The 20530-nt window shown below is 16.9% G+C and overlaps 2 protein-coding genes across 4 annotated transcripts; one reads left to right on the top strand and one right to left on the bottom strand.

Moving 5' to 3' along the window:
* Window positions 1-1650: 1650 nt before the first annotated feature.
* On the bottom strand, window positions 1651-11307 carry LOC413809 (mitogen-activated protein kinase kinase kinase 7). Of its 2 annotated transcripts, none has more exons than XM_397248.7 (9): window positions 11040-11307; window positions 9964-10189; window positions 9621-9738; window positions 9163-9492; window positions 6522-6634; window positions 6105-6394; window positions 5926-5998; window positions 2376-2629; window positions 1651-1905 (listed from the first exon to the last, which is right to left on the bottom strand). In XM_397248.7, the coding sequence occupies exons 1-9, from the start codon at window positions 11115-11117 to the stop codon at window positions 1741-1743; spliced, it is 1647 nt and encodes a 548-aa protein (XP_397248.4). In that variant the 5' UTR covers window positions 11118-11307; the 3' UTR covers window positions 1651-1740. The 2 variants fall into 2 exon arrangements, with proteins under 2 accessions (XP_397248.4, XP_006572357.1); XM_006572294.3 differs by having other exon boundaries at window positions 6105-6340.
* Window positions 11308-12307: 1000 nt separating this feature from the next.
* LOC727432 (protein phosphatase inhibitor 2) lies at window positions 12308-18044 on the top strand. 2 transcript variants are annotated; one of them, XM_026440897.1, is made up of 5 exons: window positions 12309-12479; window positions 12568-12637; window positions 13191-13361; window positions 17276-17355; window positions 17611-18044. In XM_026440897.1, the coding sequence occupies exons 3-5, from the start codon at window positions 13219-13221 to the stop codon at window positions 17853-17855; spliced, it is 468 nt and encodes a 155-aa protein (XP_026296682.1). In that variant the 5' UTR covers window positions 12309-12479; window positions 12568-12637; window positions 13191-13218; the 3' UTR covers window positions 17856-18044. The 2 variants fall into 2 exon arrangements, with proteins under 2 accessions (XP_026296681.1, XP_026296682.1); XM_026440896.1 differs by having other exon boundaries at window positions 12308-12637.
* The last annotated feature ends 2486 nt before the right edge of the window (window positions 18045-20530 follow it).

Below are 20530 nucleotides of genomic sequence, written 5' to 3'. Positions count from 1 at the left end.
TCTCTATTATGTTCTTTATTATAGAAAAATCATGCTTAATTAAATAGAAGATATATTTGTAATCATAAATTACAAAAATATATTTAATTAATTAAAAATTTTATTATTATAAAATAATAATTAAATATTATTAAATATTATAATTTTTTAAATTTTCCATAATAAAACATTTTCTTTAAATATCAATATTAAACATTAAAAAAAATATTAAATGAAATATTAAAAAATAAATATAAAAATTATAATGAAAAGAAAAAATCAGAGATTGTTTTAATATGCAATTTCAAATAATAACATATTTTTTGATGTTATTGTTGATTAAAAATTTCTGATTCATGAAACATATAAAATAAAAATACAATATCATATATACTTAATAAATAAATACATAAGTTTTAATATAAAAATCAAATTTTTCAATGAAAAATCTATATTAGATTATAATAACTCGATTTTAAAAACTAATTCTTAACAATGTTAAAATAAAAATTTCATTATAAACAATGTTGAATGTTTAATTAAATATAATATTTAATACTTTTATAATGATATTTTATAAATACTTTTCTAATCGTAAAAATTAATTGTAATAGCAATTAAATATATATAATATATATTATAAATATATATAATATATATAATATATTTATTATAAATATAATATTATAAATATATATAATATATATAATATATATTATACATAGATTACGACGTAGAACATATTTATAAAGTTGATTATAAAAATAAAAATAAACACATTATTATAGAAAATTGTCGGTTAAAATTTATTAAATTATAAACAGTAATTTGCATTAAATAAAATAAAGCAGATGTATAATGAGATGGTGATTTAATGGAAATAAAATTATTTCATTTTATATTTTGTTTCATTTAACATAAACTTTAACTGTTTATAATTTAATAAATAAACTGACATTTTTATATATCAATTTATTATGTTTGTTTTCTCTAGAATCAACCCTCTAAATGATTGATATTCTATATATGAATATAAGTTAAATGACAAAGATATATTTTTAATCACTTATTAATATTAATTCTTACATAAATAAATATAATAATAATAAAATCGCAGGCAGTTAACTAATTATTGATTCTATAATCATCAATCATATAAATTATAAAAATATTTTTTAATACAATTTTTTATATTTTTATACAACTGTTGTTAAACCAGATTCATAAACACATTTTGTTATATATGAAATAATTACATATAGCAGATTAAAATAAATCACAATTTTTTCTACAATTTATCAAATTTTAAAAAATTTTTTTTTAAAATCTATTTTTATATCTATTTTAAATTTATTTTTATATTTTAATGAACAATAAAAACAAAACATATGTAAAACTACTTTTATCAAATTCTTTGTAATATTTATTTGAAAAAATAAATATATTATTTATTATATTATATATAATATAATATTATTTATTATGTAGAAATATAGAAATCTCAATAAACGTTTTCGAAATGCAAAAAAATAATCCTTTTATGTACAATTATACTTAAGAAATTGCGTCACTCAATTAATTTTTAAATTTTCGTATATCATGAAATAAAGCCTAATTAAAGAATTCTTGTTTTTTTGTATTTACGAAAAAATTAATATTGCTTATATTTCATCTGCTATAAAAAAAAAAAAGAAAATTATGAGAAAATTGTTGATTTGATGAGAAGAAAACATCATGCTTGCATTTGTCTAATTTAAATATTCAAGAGTGTCTTGGAGGATTTTGACAAGGTACCACAAACCAGCCATTGTTTCCAGAAACTGTTGGATCCACTTGAGCATTGCTCAAAAGAACATTGTTTATTCTCTGATTTTTCATGATTTCTAACTGTCGTTTCAAATTTCGATATAGCTTTATTAAAGATTCCTATAATTGAAAAGAAAATAACAATTAATTTATTATATTTAATTTCCAAAAACTATATAAAGAATTTAAATTCTATAGAAATTAAATTATAAAGAATTATTTAAAAGATAGTGTATAAAAAAATTAGAATAGCAGTTCTATTTCTAATTTTTTGTTTATCACGGATCAAATAATTTAAATAATTTTTTGTCGCCGATCCTCAAAATTCAATTCAAAATTTAAATATATAATATGCAAAAATTTAAAGATTTCAATTTTCAAATCATATGCTTTTTTTCATTACACATATGAAGATTTCGTAGAAATTTGTAGTTAAAAACCGCTAAATTAAAAAATAATTTTCTTTTCTCTCTTTGAAATCGTTAATATAAAATTTATTACAAAAATTATTTTTTCATTTCAATTTTTTTGTTCAAATAAAAAATAAATAAATTTCATTAAATAAAAAAACTTTAGTTGTATTAACTTACTTTTTCATCTTCTAGTTTTCTAAGTTCTTCTTGTTGTCTTAAACTATCTATCGTCAAATTTTTAAGCATTTCATTTTTATGTTGACCCAAGAGCGCTATTTCCGTTTGAACTTTCAAATATTCTTGCGCAAGTTGTTTGTGTTCTTCAAAAATTTCTTTTGATCTTTCGCAAGTTTGATCAGGTGTCAATGGTCTCAAATCCGCATCCAAAAGTCGATAAACATTATCTAAATCTTTGTCAGTAGTACTATTACCTGTTAATAAAAAATTATTATTGAAAATTAATCCTTAAGCAATTAATTATTATTTATTACAAATAAATTATTTTATTTTTAATCACTCAAATAATATTTCCGTACAAGATTAATAAATCATAATAATAAAATTATCCATTTACAAAAAATTAATAATTTCTCAAAATTTAATTTTGATGAAATTAAAATAATTGAATTATAACGAAATAATTTTATAATATAATAAACTGTTCAATAGCTTGAAAAATGATTTATTGATATAAATGATCATTAATAACAAATAAACAATTGAAATTAAATACGTTATAGAGAAAGAAATATAATTTTAAATAAATTTAATTCCTTATTTAATTCATTTATGTATTTTGTTATATAATAATAATAAAATTGTCAATTTTTCGTATCCATATATTTAAATTAAATCCATTTTAAATTAATTTTAAAACTGTTATATTTATTTTAAGAATATTTTAATTGAAATATAGATTGTTCAAACAATGTAAATAGGAAATTTAATATGATTCTAGAAACTAAAACAAATACAAAAATTGGTTTGCAAAAATGTCCATTAAGTTTATTTTTTAATTTATAAATAATTTAATTTTGCATTAGACAAAACGAAACAAAGAGAGCAATATTTTGTTTCATTCCATAAACAAAAAAGTTACTTATAATTTAAAAAATGAAAAAAAATCAATGAACAAAAATCAGTGGATATTTTGGATACCAAAATTTTTTGATATTTGTTATAATTTTTAGAATTATTCTTTAAATATTTATTATATTATTCCAAATATCCTATGTACATTCAATATGAATTAAATTTTATTTAATTTATCGCATTTTAATATTAGTTACGTAATAATTATTTTAAATTTAAACATAATCAATTTCTAAATATATTGTAATAATATAAATAAAATAATATTGCATTAACATAATAAGATTACATATAAAATTGTAATTCGTGTACTTTATACATTATTTGTTTATACATATCACATTTTTTTTCTAAATAATTTAATTAGAAGGGATTAAATCAATGTTATTTTTTCAATTATAAATATCATATAAAATAATAAAAATTCATTCATTTAAAATTTTCCTGTTCTGAGATATCTCATTCTCCTATTAATGAGAAAGAAAACAAAAAAAAAAAAGAAAAGAAAAGTAAAACTAACGTAACAAAACCCAGCACCGCTTTAAGGTGTCCGTGGCGACAATGTTTGGATATTCTTCACACATTTCCAAATACTAGAGCCTGTCGAGGCTTCGTTCATAATAGAATCAAATATCGTTCACATGCAAGATGTCACTCTTCGATTAAAAATTATCATGAATGTCACTTTTGATCCGAAAGCAATTGATCAAATTCACTTGTAAAACAAAAAATAAAGTAGAAGAATAAAATTTAAAAAAAAAAAATTTTTTTCGATAATAAAAATAAGAAAAAAATAAAAAGAGAAAAGATCGTCGTTCTTGGTCGATGGTGTGTTGGGAGAGCACTAAACAAACGTGCATCTATATTGGGCCTGGTGAGTCAACCACACCTGCTTCGAGGTATCCCCCACCAGACAAAACGTGCAAGTACGAGCCAAGAACTTATAGTTCTTTGGCTCTTAATTCATTTTCAGGAAATTTAATTTTCATGTTGATATGCGGTAAATAATTAAGAAAATATCCATTTACGAGAAACAACAATCTATCTTACATTATTTTAGATATATATATGTTTGAGTTTTGAAAGCTATAACAAAATAAATAATATTTAATACAATGAAGAAAAATAATAATTAGAAATGCTAAAATATGAATAAATTTCTTTAATAAAAATGTTGAAATATAATTTATCTTATAATTTATAATTTTTTTTTTTTAACTTATTATTCATAATATTATTTAAAATATTCCATGTTTGGAAGTATTTGAATTTTTTTTTTTTTTTTTTTTTTTTTTTTTTTTTTTTTTTATTACCTTATAATTTTGTACATACTATATGTATCATCTGTTTGATAGTAGAAAGAGCATGATGCATTTTTATTTACTTGAATTTTATAGGATGCAGCTTTTATCGTCGATAGGTGTCAATCAAGAACAGGTTCCTCAGATTAGTCGTCTGTTAAATTTAGTATACTCGCACAATGTGACTGTTTTCGCGGGCCCTTTGCCAGGGTAGATTTCGCCGATCGACGAACTCTCAAAGAATTCGTCACAGTGAAATCACAACGTGCCAAGGTGCAACGTTTTAACTTCTTTCTATGACTTCGTTCTTATATTTTCCTTAAGAGAAAGCAATATTTGTAACACATGTACATATTATAAATACAAGTACAAATAATCTCTTAAATGAAACAAAAATTATATTATAACATATGTACACATTATAAATGCAAATAATCTTTAACAATTTTAACAATAATATTAGAAAATATGATATATATATATATATATATATATATATATGTATATTTAGAATGATACAAAATTACATTTAAATATATATATATATATAGATATACATATATACATATATGTATTTATATTTAATTCGTGATAAATATATATACACATATGTAATACATATATAATATTAAATATGTATATATATATTTAATTGTAACTTTTATTATCATTCTAAATTAAAAATATATTTTTATATATCTAGTATCTAATATTTAATGTTTAATATTTAATAACTTTAATTAATCTCATACGTTCAAATTATATTTTATATTCAACATTATATTTAATTAAAAATTTAACATGAATAAAAATATACTTTACATGAATTAAAATAATTTAAAAAATATATATAAATGTTAATTATTTAATAAGGACTGTCAAACGGCGATAATGAGTCTTTCTAAGCACATCACATTCCGCGTTAAAAGGAAGATTTTATGGAACATAAGAAGAACGTTATTTTGGGATTAGAGAACTATCGTGATGAGTCACAATTCAAAGCTCTCGCCTAAGCGAGTATCTCTCTGTAGTTAACGATGAAATCGTCAACAAATAGCATTTCAATTATTTTGTTATATGCATATGATAAGAAACTAATTAACAAAATAAAATAAAAATATAAATATTATGAAAGTAAAAAAAAGAAAATTTTCGTTATATCTTCCTAATCTTAACATAAATAATATCTATTTATAAATACGTACTTTATTTTCGCGCATGCATTCATGTAATATATTTATAAAACAATTCTTTCACAATTATTTTTTCATAAAAACAAAATTAATTATAATAAAGTTTATGATTTAAATATATTATAAAAATAATAAACTTACTTTGAGTAGTATTCTTTATTTTCAGAATAGAAGATTCCAATGAAGGGTCCGAATTTGGCAATTCCCAAGCATTCTATAATTAAATTTAAATGTTATTAAAAATTTTTAAATATATAATAAAATATTTTTTTATATAGAAAACAATATATAAACAATCATTATATTTTAAAAATACTGACCGGATCGCATTCAACATAAAGTTGTGGAAAATCTTTGATTTGGAATTTTTTGTTGGATACAATACTTGATGAAATATTATTTTTAGAAGATGAATTCTTGAAATCGCAAAAGGAATTCGATGAACTATTTCTTCCATTTAAAATTTCTGAATTTTCTTTGGAAGCAGGTACATTAATTTTAATAGTACCATTGGCAGCATATCCATTTATTTCAGAATCCATACTATCAGTTACATCTAAAGTATCATTTTTAGAAACATGATTTTCATTAACTTTTTCTGATTCAATATCTATAACATATGAATATATAAATATTTCATTTAAAATTTTTTATATGTTATTAATTGCCTATATTTTGAATTTAAAATCACTTTTTTATAATAATTATACAATATTTATATTTAGTAATTTACTAACTTCGGGAATATTCCACAGGTTCCAAATGTTCATTAAAAAATTGCGATAAAGTCGTCATTATTTCTACAACTTCGTCCATTGATGGTCTTTCTTCAGGAGATTTATGCCAACATCTAAAACAATCATTCAATTCTTTTTATTACGTAAAAATAAAACATAAATATTTGTTTAAAATAAAAGAATGATTGAAAAAAGATACTTAAGATATAGAAAAACCTGTTGAATAAAATCACATATGTAATATATAATATATAATAAAATTATATATAATAAAATTATAATAAATTATAATATATATTATAAATATAATAATAAATAAATTATAAATATAATAAATAATATATAAAATAATTTAGTAGAATGATAAAAAATAAATAAAAAAAAAAATTTTTTATTCTCTAAATATGCTTTATTAATACTAATTTGAAATTATTTTGAAAAAATACATAATAATAATAAATTTGAAAAAATTTTATTTTTTTAAATTTTAATGAAAAAATTTTAGAATTCATGTTGATTATAATTAATGTTCAAAAGAAGATATTTAAAATACTAAAAATTCTTTCTATATATATAATTTTCTTTTATATATTTTCTATTTTAATTGTCATTAAAATCAAATATAACAATTATAATTTCTTTTTTTTATAATTATTGAATAAGTCAATATTTCATAGCTAATATAAATTTGAATATTTTCAATTTTCCTACCTTTTTTCCTAAATTCAACACTTTCCCTTCCACAATCTACTATCAAAAAATTTATGATGAAAATAACTGGGAGCAATTTCTTGCAAGAAAATCTTCTTGCAACTGCCATCAACAATAATTTGAGAAACAAATCATTCCTTCTATATTGAATGATCAAGTGAAAAAACGAAAGGGAAAGTAATCTTGCCAGTTGGAAACCTTAATGGACAAATATCATTGAAGACAATTTCACTTACCACTAAAATTTGCTCCCAGTGCCTAACCATCGAAGGGGATGAAAGAGTGGATTGTTGTCCCAAAGGAGAATCCATAGTTGCTAAAAGACCTTAATTTCTTTAAAGAAAATTTTATGATGAACTATGTGCCCCAATCTTCACTTAGGTCAAAACCTAAAATTCATAAGAAGAAATTTAGAAAAACCCTAATTAGAAGTACAGAACAATCTCAGAATGAAGAATTATGAAACTGTTAAAGTTATCCTAACACCAAACGATCAACCACCAATCAATCATCTTTAATATTCCTCCTATTCTAAAAAAATAACAACATTGCAAACAATCAACATGAAACTCATAACCTCTAACAATCCTATATTTCTCCTTTATACCTTAATTAAATTTTAACTGATTATTATATAATTTATTTTCCTTAATCTTAGATATAATTAAAAAATTTAAGATGAATAATCAACCACTACTAATTAGATCAGATATTTATGAATTAAACTATTCATATTTCCTATTCTTTTAATATTAAATAGTTAAACATAAATTTATTTATTCAGTTTATATAATTTAACAGATGATTTATGAAATAAACAATTTTTAATTGATGAACAATCAATTTTAATTGAATATTGTACTCCTATCAAGATCGTTGATTATTGAAGAAGACTAACAAGCATTACACAAATTATCACACTTAAACACTTTCAAATAAATACTTTTCTATTAACGAGAAGAAATAACCAAAGATATACGTATATTTGAAGACACTATATATATAACTACCATATTAAATTTCAACCTGTAAAATAATAATTTTTCATGATTTATATTGTGAAATATGTATAAAAAAATTATTTAAAAATTAATTATTAAATAATATCAATTTTTCAGTATAGAATATTTATACTAATGAAGGAAATATATTCATTTCTAAATTTTACAATATTTCTTCAAAATATTATATAACATATAGAAAAATATATAACATATATAACATATAGAAAAATATTATATGTAAATAAAATATAAATAATATTAAATAAATATAAAACTATTGAATAATTCTAAATATTATATAAAAATATATTAAATATTTTTGTACCTGAAAAGAAATTTTTCTACAAATATAATTACTAATTATTAATCAGATAAAATGAATATTTTTTAATTTTAAAAATATATAAAATACTTATAAAAATATGAATATTCAACTTTTTAATAATTTTATAAATATATTTAAATAAATTAGAATACATAAATTATAGAAAATTAAATTTAAATTTAAAATTAAAAATCTATTAATTTATAACATATATATGTATTTTAACATTTCATAACATGTATTTTATTGTTTTATAAATATATAATTTAATAACAAACTAAAGAAATAAATATGATATTCTAAAAAAATTTAGTGCAAAAAATTAAATTAACATGTTAATATTCACTTAATTACAAATCACTTCAATAAATTTGATATTTTTTAAAATATTTTTTATATCTTCAAAATTTATTTTTTATTAGTCAAAAATATTTATATCATACAATTAGCAATATATATCATGATTAAAAAGGATAATATGATTTTATGAAATAAAAAAAAAATTGTTAATTTTAATTTCTTAAATTACTTGATATTTTTAAATTACTTGAACATTATTAATTATAATAACATAAATAAATAATAAAATATTAATAAATACCTAATCATAAGATCTTCAAGAGGTTTTGGACAATCTTCAATTAAAGGAGGTCTTTGTCCTATATGTACTGCCCACATTATTCTATAAGCTGAACCACCAATTTCATCAAATGGTTTTTTCCTTGATAATATTTCCCACAAAATAACACCCCAACTAAATACATCACACTTTTCTGTGTATTTGGAACCCTCAAATACTTCTGGAGCCATCCAAGCAGCAGAACCTTTGTTGTTAGTCATATAAGTATTTAAATCACAAGCAGTACCAAAATCACAAATTTTAAGAGTTTGTCCACCCATTACTAACAACAGATTTGGTGGTTTTAAGTCTCTATAAATACATAAATAATAATAAAAAATAAATAAAATTTTAATGTTATAGATATCACTTGAATAAAATATGTAACTATATTTTTAAAAAAAAAGAAAGATATATTTAGAAAAGTTAATTTATCTTACCTATGAATTAAAGGTTTCGGTTTCATATTGTGAAGATATGCAACACCACGTGCACACTGCAAAGCCCAACTCATTGCATGACCTGCAGTATATTGTGGCTGAGGATTACAATGTAAAACTGTAATATATGAATAAATAATATTATTATTTATAATTTATGATAAAGATAAATATAATTATTACTTAATAATATGAAATAAAAAATAATCTTAATATTTATATTAAGATTTTATAAAATAGTGAAATTTTTTATATATAATTGAAATAAGAAGAAATAATCTAAAAATATTTTGTTAAGAAATTAGAAAATTAAAACTTTTTGAAATTAAAAAAAAATTAATACCATTATATAAAGAGCCGCCTTCTGCATATTCCATAACTAGACAAACTGGATTTTTTGTACATGCACCGTAAAGTTTTACAATATTGGGATGTATAACTCTAGATAATTGTCTAACTTCTATAGTAAAGGCTTTTTTTTCACCTTCTGAATTTATATATTTTATAGCAACATATTGACCTTTCCATCTTCCTTTCCATACTACTCCAAAAGAACCTTTTCCCACTACCTTCAAAAATAAATAATAAATTTATTGATTTAATAATTATTAATATTAATATAATTATAATTAAATATAATTATAATTAATATAATAATATTATATTATACAAATTTAAATTATAATATTTGATTAATTAATTATTATTGTATATTTTTAAATTTTATAAAATTTATTATTAATTACAATATAAAATATAGTATAATAATATTAACATTATTAATTTATTCTGTTTTTTTATATTTTTAAATAATTTTAAATAATTCTTTTTAAAAATAAAATAATAAATAAAAAATATTAAATTAATGGTAAATATATATTATTATATATGTAATATATAATTTTATAAAAAACAAATTATAAAACATATAATAAAAAAATCTAAAAATTATAATTATAATTCACTAATTTTTATATTAATAATTTATTTATTTTAATTAATAATTTTTTATTAATATTTGCAAATATTTTTTAAATTTTATTAAATTAATTTTACATTCAATTTAAATTTAAAAAAAAAAATGACATATATGTAAAATCTATTAAAACAAAAATATATTTTATTTTTTCAAGTCATTGATATCTTAAACAGATATTAAAAAATTATTATCTAAATCATACTTTCCATTATGTAAAATATTAAAATAAATTTTAACATCAAAAATTTAGAAAAAAATAATTAAATATTATTTAGGTTAGGTTTCAAACTAATTTAAATAATTAATAAAAATAAATTCCTGAAATTATATATAGTTATAAATATAAATATTGTACAAATATTTTATCAAATGATAATTAAAAAGAAAAATCTTATTTCTTCAAATAATAAAAAAAATACTATAATATATAATTATGATACCTGCTCGGTTTCAATCTCATCATAATTAATTTCTTCTACAAACTGCTGCTGATGGCTTACTAACTCTTTATCCGCCATCACACACAGTTAACATCACATTAATTTCAGGATACATTTAATTATCGAGCATATTTATCATAACTGAATATTTGTTTAAACTTGAGCTCAAGCTTTTTTAATATTTTCCATTTTATTAATATTTAGAAGACATATATAACAAGAAAATTACATTCATCAATCGATATTCGTAATTCGATGTATCGATTTATCAAAATACGATTCACATTTATAAAAATAGCAAATATAATTAAATTTGCATTAACAAATATAAGAAATGAATCTTTTTCATTTAGTCAAAATATATAATTAAAATATTGAAGAAATTATAAAAATAAATAAATATTTATATATATTTATATATCTATATATTATAATTACGTAGATTACATAAAATATTAGATAAAAATATTTATTATAATAAGTATTTTGCTTAAATTTTTCTCATAAAATATACTATTCAATCATAAATTTTTTTATGATATTATATTATATATATATATATATATATATATATATATATATAATAACTTAATTTATTAAATTATATATATAAAATAATATACAATACAAAATTATTATAATTTAAATAATTTAAAGAAATTTATATTTTTAAATAAGGAATTTTCCAACTTTTATTTATTTTATATAAAATTTGATTTTTTACATTTCATATTACATTCTATTGATTTAAGATCTATGATCTAAGAGAAAAAGGATTCATTTTCATTTTCATATTTATTTTTAAAATATATTTTAAAATTGTAATCGTACATAAAATTAAATTATGATATATATATTATAATATTTAATTTAATTATCTATAATTTATTTATAAAATTATAAAAGTTAAAAAGGAAATATAATTATTCTATGATATAATATAATAATAATATCATTAAAAATTATTATATGAAATGAAACAAAATTTATTCAAAAATATATAAAATCATTTATTAGTAATTTAATAAGATATTATTATTAATATTTGCAGTTATTAATTGAATCTTAATTTAATATATTATTACGTAAAATCTTTTATACTACTTATATACATATAACTTATATTTTATAAACGACTTATAATATTAAAAAAATTATAGATATAAAAATTATATATATAATATAATATAAAAATATATATAATATAATAATTTTGTTTATTAAAAAAATTAATTTTAATTTTAATTTTAATTTGTTCGAAAACAGTTGAATACTACAAAGTATAACATAAGTGATAATACTGCGTAAATAATAAATTCTGTTCTGTATAAGAATTTGTGTGACATGGCACCAATCATAGTTCATAATTTTAATTTACACTCAAAATTGTTAATAAATTTTCGTCGCTAATAAACAATTATGCGGTCACTTCTAATTTAAGTGAGAACGTTAATAAAATTTGATTTTATAAATATTCGAGATGTTTTATAATTATCAATTGTGAATCAATTTCTTTTCAAAATGGCAGAAAATCTTTCGAAACGGCCCCCCAAGGGAATTTTAAAATCATCTAGCTTTGATAAACCGGATTTACCCAGGTAAATAATTTTACATATTTAAATTGATTTCATTAAAATCATAATTTAATTTATGTAAGTATAAATATGTTTAAAATGGAGGTTATTTTTTTGTAACTAAAAATTACATGAATGAAAGATATAGAAAGAGAGAAAGAGATGACAATAGATTAAACTTAATATTTTAAGGTTATGTTAATTAATCTATTTTTTTATTATTTCTACTTTTGATTTATTCAAGTCGTGTCACGATCAATTAATATTTTAATTATAAATTAATTTCTTTTTATTAATTTATTTTTATTTAACATTATCAATAATATTATTAAATTATATATATATATATATATATATATATAATGAATTATAATTTATATATTACATAATATTAATAAATTTTTTCTTTTTATTATATATATTTTTTTGCAATATTGTATTAAATTGAAAATTTAAATTATAATCAATATTTTATCAAATATTATTACATAATTAGCAATGCATTATATTAATTTTATATTTATATTTTAATATTATAACTATTAAAAAATAATTTTTTATTTTATATTTATTATAGATCAAACAAAGAAACAAAATGGGATGAAATGAATATAATTGCAACATTGCATCCACCAGGAAAAGATTATGGCCATATCAAGATTGATGAACCAAAAACTCCATACAGCTATGAAGGCTTGCCCGGTGAATTTGAATTTGATGAATTAGATTCTGCTACAATTGCTGCTAAGTAAGTATTTATGATAATTCATTATATTTATTAAAAAAAGTTTTTGTTTTATATTTCTAATTATTTTTATAAATAACATTTTTATATTATTATTTTTCAAAAATATCAGCTTCAACAATTAATCATAATTAATATTAATAACAGTAATCAAAGAATATTATTTACATATTTACAATTATTTTTATAAATAACATCTTTATTGCATCATTAAAAGATTTATTATCATCTATAAACTTTATAATTTTGCATAAATTTAAATTATAATTATTACATATAATATAAAATGTATAATATAAAAAATATCATTCTATTGTCAACAATTAAATAGAATTAACATTAATAGCAATCAGAAAATATTATTTATAATTTAAATAATATATCAATTTAATATATGCATTATACAATATCACGTATAATGTGTTTATATATATATATATATATATATATATATATATATATATATATATATATATATATACACACAAAAACACGTGTACACACACACGCGCGCGCGCATATATATGTATACATGTATGAGTTTTTAAAAAATAATTAAAGTTTATAACAATAATTATATTAATTATATTAATAGATTATGTAAAATTTCAAAAATTAAAAAATCATTTAATTTAAAAAAAATAATGTGTCTCAATAATATTTTTTATTAATTCATGAGGTACCCAAAAAAAATTTAGAACATTTACTTAATATTTAATATATTATAAATTTATCAATTTAGTTATTTTATTTTATAAAAAATAAGAATATATTAAAATAAAATATATAATGCTTCAAATAATAAATGTAAAAATTAATTTAATAAATTAAAAATAAATCGATGAATTTATATTTTCTTTTTTCTTAAACTATAAAAATTATTTAGAAAGATATTTAAAAATATATAAATTTTACTAAAATAGCCATAAAATAAACTATAATTTAATTTGATTCTTATTTATAATTTCATTTTTTTTTCAATTTTAAAGTATATTTCTTTTTAAGTTCAATCAGTCTAATTTATACTATCTGTTTAGAATTTTATACCAGGATTGGCTTAAATGAGGAAGCTATCAAATTTAAATTATGCAACTATTCTCTACTAAGCAGCAGCATCGCCATGTAGGGTATAACATTATTACATACATAATGCTGAAAACTATTGATGTTGGAGTTGAATATTAAGAATAAAATGAGGGTATGCAAATGTATGTAGAAATTTGATGTTGATTTATTCTTTTTATTGGAATAAATCTTCATTGGTAAGTTTTAGTGCTCTTCAAAGTATACATTTGCTATTTTTGCTTCTCAGAGTTGTCTCTTGATTCCTTTATTATTTTCAGTAATTCTACACAAAAAGAGGTACTTGTGTGGAAAATTGCTTCAATTCCTCAGAAAAATGTTATTTAAATTTCCAAAATTCGGGTAAAAAAAAAAGGATCAATTTTTAAGATGGTTCACTATATTTGCAAATACTATGATCAAACAGTTTTAATCGAATATATATGCACCAAGAAACATACAAAATTTTGGAAGGTATGTAACATCCCGAAGTCAAAAATTACATGAGATATAGTTATAATATTATTTTTGAATATTATTAATTGTCAAAATTGAATGAACATATATTTAAATATTTTTTATATGTCATACATTTTTGACATTAATTTTTTCAATTTATATGAATTTTTTAAATTTAATAAAATTAAAATTATTAAATTTAAATTTAATATAAATTTAAATATTTTAAAAATAAAAAAAGAATAATGTTCGTATGCGTGCGTGCGTGTGTATGTACGAAGTGCATGCGTGCGTACGTACGCATTGCGTGTGTGCGTGTGTGATATATATATTTTATTTTAATATTCTAAAGTAATTTTAAAATAATTTTCCAATTAATATAATAAAATATGAAATTAAATATCTATTTAAAATGCATGATAATATAAAACTAATTAATATAGAAAATTTACTTCTTGTAAATATATAAAATTCTATATAATTTAGAAAAATTATATAAAAAATTTCAAGGAAATTACAAATATATAATTTAATATTATTTTTTAAAGTTGTCAGTTAATCAATTTTAATGAATAATAAAAATTTACATAAATTATATATTATATAAAAATTATATATAATTAATATATAATAATATATATAATAATTTTTTTATTATTTTAATGTTAATTTATTTTCTTTTTTCATTTATTTTCTCAAAAAAATATTTCTATTCTATATTATTTAAATATTTAAATGGATTTGATATATAAAAAACAATATATATTTACAAGAAATATATTAAAATATTAATTAGTTTTTTACTATTGAAAATAAATCTTCAGTTTATATGATAATAAAAATTTATTAATTTTTTTAATTATTTATTTATCTATTGAAATATTTTTTATATTTTAAATAATAATTCATAAATTAATTATATAATATTTTGTTTATTCATTTAATAAAATTTGTATTATAATGATACATATCAAAATAATATTTTTAAGAAAATATTATTAGTAAAATTATATTTAATGTATTATATAAATATAAAAAAGAATTTGAAAATAGTACAGCTTTTGTACTATTTTGTTTTAGATAAGTAAAATTTTTTAATAACATATAAATACACATAATTATTAATCAAATTTACTGAATTCTCAATAAATTTTCTTCTTAATAATATATTTTTGTCATTAAATTATTATAATAAAAAATGATATAATGAATAATTTTTGCCTATAGATCAATTCTGATATAAAAAGCAAAATACAAAACAAATTTAAAATTTATTTCTTTTAATTTTAACAAATCATTTATTATTTATTTATATAATTTAATTTCACTTCTTATATATTTATATTAGTAAATTTTTTTAATTTTATATTATTTTGTGTGATAAATAATAAATTATTATAAGAAAATTAAAAAAATTAAAATTATTTACAATTATATATATCCTTACTTCGGAATGTTACATACCAGAAAAAAAATATATGTACTTAAGAAATACCAATCTGTTATTAATAAAACAAAATTGTTAAAAAAATATTATAAGATATTATAGTATATTGATTTCAAAATGATTATTTATGAATAATTTTATGTTGATATAAAAAAATAAATTAAAATTAAAATTTTAAAGATATATAATGAATGAAATGAAAAAAATATAATTTTTAAACATTAATTATATAAAATATAAATTTTTAAATATTATAATAATATTTATATATATAGTATTTTACTATAATATATTATAATATTCTATCATATTGCATAGGCTTTATTATTTTGGGAATCGCATATAATATATCCAAATTATATAGATAATTATGACTTATTTATTATATATAATGATTATTTTTATTTATATATTTTTAAATTATCTTAAGAAAAAAGAATATAAACTTTTTATAATAATATATAAGAATATAAAAATTTTTATAATAAAAATATATAGTAATTTAATATAATATATAATATAATATATTATATATTATATATATATATTATAATAAATTTTTATTTTAAAATTTTTATTTTAATTATATTCATTATAAATATATTTCACCAAAAAAATTAAAATAAGTTTTTATTAATAATACAAAATATTTAATTTCTTTAATAAAAATAATTTGTCTTTACAATTTAAAATGAAAATTAAATTAAATTATAAAATTTAATCAATATTGAATAGACTTAATCAAATACATCATGTATTTACACAAATTCAGTTTCTATAAGTACTTTTATTAATATTGAAATAAAAATAAAAAAATTAAAATAAAAAAAATAAATTTTTTTATTAATAAAAAATTAATTAAATGGATTAAAATTCATAAATAATATATTTTTTCTTATTTTAAATTTTAATAGATTACATTTTTTTATTGTTTTATTATTTTTTACAGATTAGCAGAGAGCAGTAAACCAAAAATATTTGAAGAATCAAGTGAAGATGAAGAAGAAACTGAAACTCTTGAAGAAAGAGGTAAAGAATAATAAATTATACATTTTTATATACATTTTTATTTATATAAAATTTATAATTTAATTATAATAATTAATTAATTATTATAATAAATAATTAATTATTATCAATTATAAGGCAATATATATATCTAAAATTTGATTATAAATATTTATTATTGATATAATTACTTCATTGAAATTATAATTAATTAAAAAGAAAAAATTTATTAAAATAAATAACAAAATAATTTCAATATATGTACAAAAATTTTAGAAAAACGTAAAGCATTTGAAGCAAAGAGAAAGCGTCATTATCAAGAATGGCAAGTAGTTCAAATGGCTAGAAAACAATTACTTGAACAAGATGAAGAAGATGAAGATGAAGATAAGGAAGATAATGAAGAAAATGAAGAAGCCATACAAAATGATGACAATACTTGTCTTCCTTCTGAAGAGCAAATTAATTTTAATGTTAAATTCAAGTGTATGTCATCTTGTAATATGAAAAAAGGAAAATGATATAGCAAAAGACACTTTTAAACAATGTTACAAATTACTTGATTAAAATTTAAAATTCAGTTATCTAACATTCTTAATTGATGTTAAATTTATTTATTTACTATAATATAAAATTAAGAACTAACTAATCAAATATAATGTCCATCTTAGATTATCTAAATAGTTAAGTCAATAAATTTTTCTAATTGATCAATTTTCCAATGATTTATATATTAATTAATGTAATTAATTACACAACGAATTTATAACGATTTAATTAGTTAATTGCGTAATTAATTGCAAATATATATGAATAAATAATTAATAATTAAATAAGTATATAATTATTTATTTTCAACGTTTTAATAATTAAATATCTATTAATTAAATATTTAATTCAAATCAGTATTTAATTTTTCTGAAATATAACATAATATAACATAATACAAAATTACATGTTTTCAAAGATAAAAATAAATTTTTTTAATTGATCAAACAAAATTATAATATTAATTTTATTAATTATTAACTTTTATTATATTATCTAAAAGAAATAACTTAATTATTAATTATTTATATATAATTATATAATAATTATATTATTATATATTTAATAATATAATAATTATATATAATATATTATATATTATATATAATTATTATATTATATATATATTATATATTATATATATATTATATATATATTAATATTATATATAATATAGTATATAATAATTATTCGTTATTAATATTTTAATTCATTTAAAAAATTAGATTATTTATTTTCATATATATTTTCCTATTTTAGAGATTTTATTTTTTAATTTTTTTAGAAAAATGATGTATTAATTAATTATGTATTAATTAAATAATTAATTTTTCAATAATTAATTAAAATTAAATATAAGCAAATTTTTTTTTTACAAATTGTAGATTATTAACTTTTTATATTTTTTAATTTACTATATTGCTTATTGAAATAGCAAAATATAATTATTAATATAATTATTGATTATAAAATTATTATCCAAGTAAATATATTTAAAATATTATATAATTAGAAAATGAGCAGTTCTTAATGAATAATTATTTATTCATTAATAATTAATAACAATTATTTATTATGATTGATATAATATAATTTTACTATATTGTATGAAATTATATATAATATAATAAAGTAAAATATAAGAAGAGAATTTTTAAATACAAAATATATATAATAAAATCTTCATATATATATAGTAAATTATTCTGTTAAATTATCATATAATAAAATTTTTTTATTTTGCTAATTATATTTTATAATATACAAAAATATTCTCAAAATAGGCTTTCATAAGGTGTGTGCAATGAATTAGAGATTCTAAAATTAGAATCTCATTTTAGACATTTTCACATTGATTTCACATATTTTAATATATATATATTTTTTTTAATAATTATTTTTAATAATATATATATTTTTTTTAAATATTATAATGTAATGTTTATAATAACAAATTTTATATTAACAATTTCATGTGTATTGCATATCAAAAATTTTCATAAATAAAATAAATAAAATTTTATTAACATCAAAAGTCATAATATTTCTATTAATATTAATATATTATATAATTATATATTGATATATTAAAAATTGAAAAAAATAAAATTTAATAACACTATATTTTATTTGTTATTATGCAATTTTTTAAATAATTTGTTTATATATATCTTTTAAAATATAAATTTAATTTTTGAAAAAATATAAACTATAATCAATGTGAATTTGTCTATTATAAAATTATATATTCTTATATTTTATTTAATAACAGTTCTTAAATTTTATTTTTTTCATGTAATATTTTGATCTTCAGTCAATAACTTTATAATAACTTTTAAAATAAAGTATGAAAATATTTTCATATATACATGAATAAGAAGTTAATACTAATTCAGTTTGCAAAATACTTTTATTATAATTAATTATATATTATATTTTATAATTAAATAAACAATCAAATTTTAATTTGAAAAAATACTTTTGCAGAAAACTTGTTTAATTTTGAAATATTCAAAAATTTATGGACCTTAATTTAAAAACTGCTAAACTACAAACTATAAACATGTTCCTTATCACATAAGTATCTTAACCCTCTTATCTAATTCTAAATATCTAAATCTATGATTAAATATTGATATTATTTTTAAAATGAATTAGTTATTATATCTTTAATTAAAATTTCCATTAATTTTTGTTATATATATATATATATAATTTAAATAATTTCAAAATTTTTTATAATACATTTATACAATGTATATATTTATATATTATAATTTAATAAATATGACATTAATTTTATATATTTTTTCTAATATGATAATTTAATAACAAAATAATTATTATCTGAACAATCAAATTTATTTTTTGTTCAAAAATATTTTCTATGATATATAAAATTGATAAATATTTTTATAGATTAAAAAAGAATATTTAAATTGAAAATTAATTAGTTTTAGTTTAAAAAATTTCTGTCTGATTATTTCAGAATGTAAATATATGTGTTGACAACGAATTTAATGTTATTAATACTCAAATGTAAAATGCAATAAAATCATGAATCGAATACTACATCAAATATTTTTAAAAAACTGATCATTGATACTAGTCTCAAAAATAATTTAAAGAAAGAAATACAATTTAAAGA

The sequence above is a fragment of the Apis mellifera genome, linkage group LG5, assembly GCF_003254395.2.
Source record: "Apis mellifera strain DH4 linkage group LG5, Amel_HAv3.1, whole genome shotgun sequence".
NCBI lineage: Eukaryota > Metazoa > Arthropoda > Insecta > Hymenoptera > Apidae > Apis > Apis mellifera.
Note: the sequence above shows the minus strand (reverse complement) of the source record. Positions and strands in the feature narration are given on the sequence as shown.

Excerpts from the sequence above, each read along its gene's own strand:
- LOC413809 (XM_397248.7), bottom strand. The coding sequence starts at position 11,117 with ATGGCGGATAAAGAGTTAGTAAGCCATCAGCAGCAGTTTGTAGAAGAA. Across the intron at positions 9,739-9,963 it reads AGGCGGCTCTTTATATAATG|TTTTACATTGTAATCCTCAG; the intron begins GTATTAATTTTT and ends CATATATTACAG. Across the intron at positions 9,493-9,620 it reads CCGAAACCTTTAATTCATAG|AGACTTAAAACCACCAAATC; the intron begins GTAAGATAAATT and ends ATGTATTTATAG.
- LOC727432 (XM_026440896.1), top strand. The coding sequence starts at position 12,561 with ATGGCAGAAAATCTTTCGAAACGGCCCCCCAAGGGAATTTTAAAATCA. Across the intron at positions 12,638-13,190 it reads GATAAACCGGATTTACCCAG|ATCAAACAAAGAAACAAAAT; the intron begins GTAAATAATTTT and ends TATTTATTATAG. Across the intron at positions 17,356-17,610 it reads TGAAACTCTTGAAGAAAGAG|AAAAACGTAAAGCATTTGAA; the intron begins GTAAAGAATAAT and ends CAAAAATTTTAG.